A 7,500-nucleotide genomic window follows, 5' to 3' on the forward strand; every position below is an offset into this window, starting at 1 on the left:
GTCTTGATGTCCGGTTATATGCTTACTCTCTCCTCCTCCTCCTCCTCCAGTTGAAGTGTTACCACAAGCGTTTCCGGAGCCCCATTAGGGATGTGATATTCAGAGTGCAGTTCCACACCTGTGCCATCCACGACCTGGGAGTGGTCTTCGGGAAGAATGAACTGGATCAGACTTTTAAAGGTGTGTGTGTGTATGTGTGGGTGACTGTGTGTGTGTGTGTATGTGTGCGTGGGTGACTGTGTGTGTGTGTGTGTGTGTGTCAATGTAGGAGTGCGTACACATGTTCGTGTGTGTATGTACCTATGTGGCCTCTCCCAAAATGTGTGTGTGTGCATGTGTGTACGTGTGTTTGTTGAAGTGCGTACACATGTTCGTGCGTGTACTGTATTTACCTGGCCTCTGTAAAAATGTGAAATTGATTGTTGTTTAATGTGTGTCACTACACAGATGAGAGATTTCCAGAATATGGGAAAGTGGAATTTGTCTTCTCCTTCGGACCTGAGAAAATCAAAGGTACAGGTAATCAGTGTATTTCAAGTTGAATGCTTCAATGCATGCTACATGTAGCAATGTATACACAAACTATAGTTAGTACCATAAGGTAATGCAGCACAGCATGGATTGGTGTAAATTGATTGTTTGTTGTCAGCATAGTTAACTGCATGTGGCTAGGCAGAGAGTACATGTTATATTGTATTTCTGTTATGGACATTAATGGGTTAAAGACTGCATTACCCAGCTGGCTTTGTGTCTCTCAGGAATGGGCCACCTTGAGAATGGCCCACAAGTGTCGGTGGACTACAATACCCAAGACCCCCTCATCCGCTGGGACTCCTACGAGAACTTCAACAGGGGCTGCGAGGATACAGGAGATGGTGAGCACCAAGACCACACACACACACACACACACACACACACACACACACATACACATACACATACACACACACACACACACACACCGCTCCAGCCATTACCACGAGCCCGACCTCCCCAATTAAGGTGACACCAACCTCCCGTGCTTAATGGAAAAGTGAAAGCCACCTAGTAAAATACTACTTCAGTAAAAGTCTAAAGTATCTGGTTTATACTTAAGTATCAAAATCATTTCAAATTCCTTATATTTAACAAACCAGACTGAACCATTGTCTTGTTTTTGTTGTTGTTGACGTATAGCCAGGGTCACACTCCAACACTCAGACATCCTTTGCAAACTATAATTTGTATTTATTGAGTCCTCCAGATCAGAGGCATTAGGGATGACCAGGGATGTTCTCTTGATAAGTGTGTGAATTGGACCATTTTCCTGTCCTTCTAAGCATTCAAAATATAACGAGTACTTTTGGGTGTCAGAGAAAATTGTAAAAGTATATTATTTTCATTATGAACATAGTGAATTAAAAGTTGAAGTTAAATTGTAAAGTACAGATACCCCCCCAAAATACTAAAGTAGTAGTTTAAAGTATTGTTACTTAAATAATTTACACACACACACGAGGGCCTTGGGCCTGCTCTCTCTCTCTCACACACACACACACACACACACACACACACACACACACACACTCATACATCCACACACACACACAAACACACACTTACGCACACACACTCATACATCCACACACACACACACACACACACTCACGCACACACACACACTCATCCACACACACACACACACACCCACACACACACACACACAGACACACACACACACACACAGACACACACACACACACACACACACACACACACTCATACATCCACACTCATACATCCACAAGTTTTATTTATTTTTATTTTACCTTTATTTAACCAGGTAGGCTAGTTGAGAACACCTTTATTTAACCAGGTAGGCTAGTTGAGAACAAGTTCTCATTTGCAACTGCGACCTGGCCAAGATAAAGCATAGCAGTGTGAACAGACAACACAGAGTTACACATGGAGTAAACAATTAACAAGACAATAACACAGTAGAAAAAAAAGAGAGTCTATATACATTGTGTGCAAAAGGCATGAGGAGGTAGGCGAATAATTACAATTTTGCAGATTAACACTGGAGTGATAAATGATCAGATGGTCATGTACAGGTAGAGATATTGGTGTGCAAAAGAGCAGAAAAGTAAATAAATACTAGCGTTTAAGAGCAGTTGGAGGCCACGGAAGGAGTGTTGTATGGCATTGAAGCTCGTTTGGAGGTTAGATAGCACAGTGTCCAAGGAAGGGCCAGAAGTATACAGAATGGTGTCGTCTGCGTAGAGGTGGATCAGGGAATCACCCGCAGCAAGAGCAACATCATTGATATATACAGAGAAAAGAGTCGGTTCGAGAATTGAACCCTGTGGCACCCCCATAGAGACTGCCAGAGGACCGGACAGCATGCCCTCCGATTTGACACCCTGAACTCTGTCTGCAAAGTAGTTGGTGAACCAGGCAAGACAGTCATCAGAAAAACCGAGGCTACTGAGTCTGTCGATAAGAATATGGTGATTGACAGAGTCGAAAGCCTTGGCAAGGTCGATGAAGACGGCTGCACAGTACTGTCTTTTATCGATGGCGGTTATGATATCGTTTAGTACCTTGAGCGTGGCTGAGGTGCACCCGTGACCGGCTCGGAAACCAGATTGCACAGCAGAGAAGGTACGGTGGGATTTGAGATGGTCAGTGACCTGTTTGTTGACTTGGCTTTCGAAGACCTTAGATAGGCAGGGCAGGATGGATATAGGTCTGTAACAGTTTGGGTCCAGGGTGTCTCCCCCTTTGAAGAGGGGGATGACTGCGGCAGCTTTCCAATCCTTGGGGATCTCAGACGATATGAAAGAGAGGTTGAATAGGCTGGTAATAGGGGTTGCGACAATGGCGGCGGATAGTTTCAGAAATAGAAGGTCCAGATTGTCAAGCCCAGCTGATTTGTTCTCAACTTGCCTACCTGGTTAAATAAAGGTGAAATAAAAAAGAAAAAATTGTACGGGTCCAGGTTTTGCAGCTCTTTCAGAACATCTGCTATCTGGATTTGGGTAAAGGAGAACCTGGAGAGGCTTGGGCGAGTAGCTGTGGGGGGGCGGAGCTGTTGGCCGAGGTTGGAGTAGCCAGGAGGAAGGCATGGCCAGCCGTTTAGAAATGCTTGTTGAAGTTTTCGATAATCATGGATTTATCGGTGGTGACTGTGTTACCTACCCTCAGTGCAGTGGGCAGCTGGGAGGAGGTGCTCTTGTTCTCCATGGACTTCACAGTGCCCCAGAACTTTTTGGAGTTAGAGCTACAGGATGCAAATATCTGCCTGAAGAAGCTGGCCTTTGCTTTCCTGACTGACTGCGTGTATTGGTTCCTGACTTCCCTGAACAGTTACATATCGCGGGGACTATTCAATGCTATTGCAGTCCGCCACAGGATGTTTTTGTGCTGATCGAGGGCAGTCACGTCTGGAGTGAACCAAGGGCTATATCTGTTCTTAGTTCTGCATTTTTTGAACGGCGCGTGCTTATCTAAAATGGTGAGGAAGTTACTTTTAAAGAATGACCAGGCATCCTCAACTGACGGGATGAGGTCAATATCCTTCCAGGATACCCGGGCCAGGTCGATTAGAAAGGCCTGCTCACAGAAGTGTTTTAGGGAGCGTTTGACAGTGATGAGGGGTGGTCGTTTGACTGCGGATCCGTAGCGGATACAGGCAATGAGGCAGTGATTGCTGAGATCCTGGTTGAAGACAGCGGAGGTGTATTTGGAGGGCCATTTGGTCAGGATGACGTCTATGAGGGTGCCCTTGTTTACAGATTTAGGGTTGTACCTGCTGGGTTCCTTGATGATTTGTGTGAGATTGAGGGTATCTAGCTTAGATTGTAGGACTGCCGGGGTGTTAAGCATATCCCAGTTTAGGTCACCTAACAGAACAAACTCTGAAGCTAGATGTGGGGCGATCAATTCACAAATGGTGTCCAGGGCACAGCTGGGAGCTGAGGGGGGTCGGTAGCAGGCGGCAACAGTGAGAGACTTATTTCTGGAGAGAGTAATTTTTAAAATTAGTAGTTCGAACTGTTTGGGTATGGACCTGGAAAGTATGACATTACTTTGCAGGCTATCTGCAGTAGACTGAAACTCCTCCCCCTTTGGCAGTTCTATCTTGACGGAAAATGTTATAGTTGGGTATGGAAATCTCAGAATTTTTGGTGGCCTTCCTGAGCCAGGATTCAGACACGGCAAGGGCATCAGGGTTAGCAGAGTGTGCTAAAGCAGTGAGTAAAACAAACTTAGGGAGGAGGCTTCTGATGTTGACATGCATGAAACCAAGTAACGGACTCATCAGGCAGATGTTGACATTTAAATCAGTAGACCCACCCTTCACAGTCTAAAAGAAACCAAAGGGTGTTGGCTGACTTCCAGTTGGCTAGCAGTATACCTCAACAGTAGAACGGTGTGATAATTGGCCAATATCATTTTCATGAAATGTAATGAATGCCTCCTTGCGGTGGTAGAGCCATGAGAGCCATCTAGAGCCATATCACACTGTACAGTTAGGGACTTTCTGGTGTTACTGTGTGATGCAACCCTTGATTAGTCGTGGGGAACAGAGTCCTCTCCTTGGACAGCAGGTGCTCCTATAGAGCCCCTGGTGTTTGGTAAATGATGGTGATAATGAGAGGCCACAGCATTTAGGACCATGGCACTTCCACTGGTACTTCGACTGGTACTTCCACTGGCATTCCACTGGTACTTCCACTGGTACTTCCACTGGCATTCTACTGGTACTTCCACTGGCATTCCACTGGTACTTCCACTGGCATTCCACTGGTACTTCCACTGGTACTTCCACTGGCATTCAACTGGTACTTCCACAGGCATTCTATTGGTACTTCCACTGGCATTCCACTGGTACTTCCACTGGCATTCCACTGGTACTTCCACTGGCATTCTACTGGTACTTCGACTGGCATTCTACTGGTACTTCCACTGGCATTCTACTGGTACTTCCACTGGCATTCTACTGGTACTTCCACTGGCATTCTACTGGTACTTCGACTGGCATTCCACTGGTACTTCCACTGGCATTCCACTGGTACTTCCACTGGCATTCAACTGGTACTTCCACTGGCATTCCACTGGTAGTTCCACTGGCATTCCACTGGCACTCCACTGATACTTCCACTGGCATTCCACTGCACCACCTCTCTCCACATCTAAAAGTAAGAGCATATATCTTCCTCAACAGTTCAGACATTTATATTCTTTCACATATTGCTATTCACTTTTGTCTGTTTAAGCATGGCCAATCTAGTCACTACCTTGCCCTACCCCTCTTGCCTCCTCTTGTTCCCATCCTTTCCCCCTATCTACCCCCTTTCCTCTCCCGCCCGTCTTAGCTGCAGGAGCGGACCCCATGCCATAAAGCCCCCCCCCCCACACACACACCTGTCAATCACTCCTTTAAATAGCTGCTGCAGAAATAGGTGGTAGTCAGTCGCTCTGCTGGTAACCCGAACCCCTGTGTGCAAGGGGCTAGGGCTGGGGGTCTGGAGATGACGGGACCCCACACCAAACTCCTGCTCACCTCCTCTCACCTCTACTCCCCTTCCTCCTCCACCTCCTCCACCTTACCCCTCTGCTTCTGCAGTCCCACCGCCCCATTCCATAGCCCTCACTGGGGCTGTCATCATTCATCATGGTTCCTATTGATTAGTATTGTGGACGGGACAAGACAATGAATACAGTGAGGGCAGTGTGCACCCTATCTTATGCCACCCATATGCCCCAAGTGGAGAGAGAGAGGAGGCAGTTGCACCAGAGCACAGGCCATGACAAATAGCCATCATGTCAAGCTAGGCCCTCGGCAGCCATTTTGGTGCAGCGGTAATACGCTCCAACATGCCCTATGGCTTGAATAGAAACCACTGTATTCTATCATATTAAACACTCTGGAGAGCTCTTGTGGTAATTGCTATGTAAAGAAGGTCATTGGGAAATGCTGGTGTTGGCAGTTTGATCCTAATTGAATGGACTAGATGTTTGGTTCTGGTTGGCTCAGCAGAAAGCATTCTGCCAGTCCCCTCGCTTAGCTAATTACAGGCTTTGCTTCCTTAGCAGTTGGATTGGATCTGAAAAATGTGGATTCAGTACATGGTGCTAGAACATTGTGTGCCCACCATTCAATTTGTCTTCGGCTGAAAGTGAACCTCTGTGAAAGCTCAAGTTGTTTTATAGGTTGAAGGAAGATGTCTGGGTTCCAAGTCTGGGCTTGGGTTTTGAGCTAGGGTTTGTTCGTTTGCTAGCTGCTTTGCTACCCGCCACAATGTTTCTCCGCCAAGGGGTCTACTCTGAAAATACCCTTCCTCTCTCTCTTTCCCTTCCTCTCTTTCCCTCCCTCTCTCAAGGGCTTCAGCTTGGGTTCTGGAGTGAGGGTTCAAGACCGGTCGCTAGCTGCTTGTTGGCCCACCTCAACGTTTCTTCACCAAGGGGTCTGTTCTGAAAACACCGCCCTCTCCCCTCCCTCCCTCTCTCTTTCCCTCCCTCTCTCTATTCCTCCTCTTTTGATCACAGTGTTGCGGTCAACAGGTCAGGTGAATGTCGATGAGGGACCAGTTTTTAGGCACTAAAATGGCTAACACGCAGATGGACAAGCTACGCAGTGTAGCCTAGCTTTCATTAGGTTCTGGACAAATGGAGTGTTTTCCCATAACTGTCGTGACGCTGTGTGCTCCAGTGGACTCTGGTCACTCGTCACATGTCATTAAAAGCATTAGGGCAGTGTTATTTGTCCGTGTGGTAGCTAGTCCTAGTCCTAAATGGCTGTTCCACCCTGGAGCATTGATGTATATACAGTTGAAGTCGGAAGTTTACATACACTTAGGTTGGAGTCATTAAAACTCGTTTGTCAACCACTCCACAAATATCTTGTTAACAAACTATAGTTTTGGCAAGTCGGTTAGGACATCTACTTTGTGCATGACACAAGTAATTTTTCCAACAATTGTTTACAGACAGATTATTTCACTTAAAATTCCCTGTATCAAAATAAATCAGCCAAGACCTCGGAAAATAAATTGTCGACCACCACAAGTCTGGTTCGGTTCATCATTGGGAGCAATTTCCAAACGCCTGAAGATACCACGTTCATCTGTACAAACAGTAGTATGCAAGTATAAACACCATGGTACCGCGCAGCCGTCATACCGCTCAGGAAGGAGACACGTTCTGTCTTCTAGAGATGAACGTACTTTGGTGCAAAAAGTCAAAATCAATCCCAGAACAACAGCAAAGGACCATGTGAAGATGCTGGAGGAAACAGGTACAAAAGTATCTATATCCACAGTAAATCGACATAACCTGAAAGACCTCTCAGCAAGGAAGAAGCCACTGCTCCAAAACCGCCATAAAAAAGCCAGACTACGGTTTGCAACTGCACATGGCGACAAAGATCGTACTTTTTGGAGAAATGTCCTCTTGTCTGATGACAAAAAAAAAGAACTGTTTGGCCATAATGACCTTTGTTATGTTTGGCGGATA

The 7,500-nt window shown here is 46.2% G+C and overlaps 1 protein-coding gene across 9 annotated transcripts in view; it reads left to right on the forward strand.

The window, feature by feature from the left end:
* Positions 1-7,500, forward strand: part of LOC110495438 (tensin) — a 225,381-nt gene that overhangs the window by 183,149 nt on the left and 34,732 nt on the right. For 8 of the 9 annotated variants that reach the window (XM_036951925.1, XM_036951926.1, XM_036951928.1 and 5 more), the window contains 3 exons: positions 51-180; positions 448-519; positions 759-875. In XM_036951925.1, coding sequence (XP_036807820.1) covers positions 51-180; positions 448-519; positions 759-875 — 319 coding nt within the window. The remainder of the gene's footprint in view (positions 1-50; positions 181-447; positions 520-758; positions 876-7,500) is intronic. The other variant, XM_036951922.1, reaches the window with a different exon arrangement.

The sequence above is a fragment of the Oncorhynchus mykiss genome, chromosome 18 (assembly GCF_013265735.2).
Source record: "Oncorhynchus mykiss isolate Arlee chromosome 18, USDA_OmykA_1.1, whole genome shotgun sequence".
In the NCBI taxonomy this organism is placed as follows: domain Eukaryota; kingdom Metazoa; phylum Chordata; class Actinopteri; order Salmoniformes; family Salmonidae; genus Oncorhynchus; species Oncorhynchus mykiss.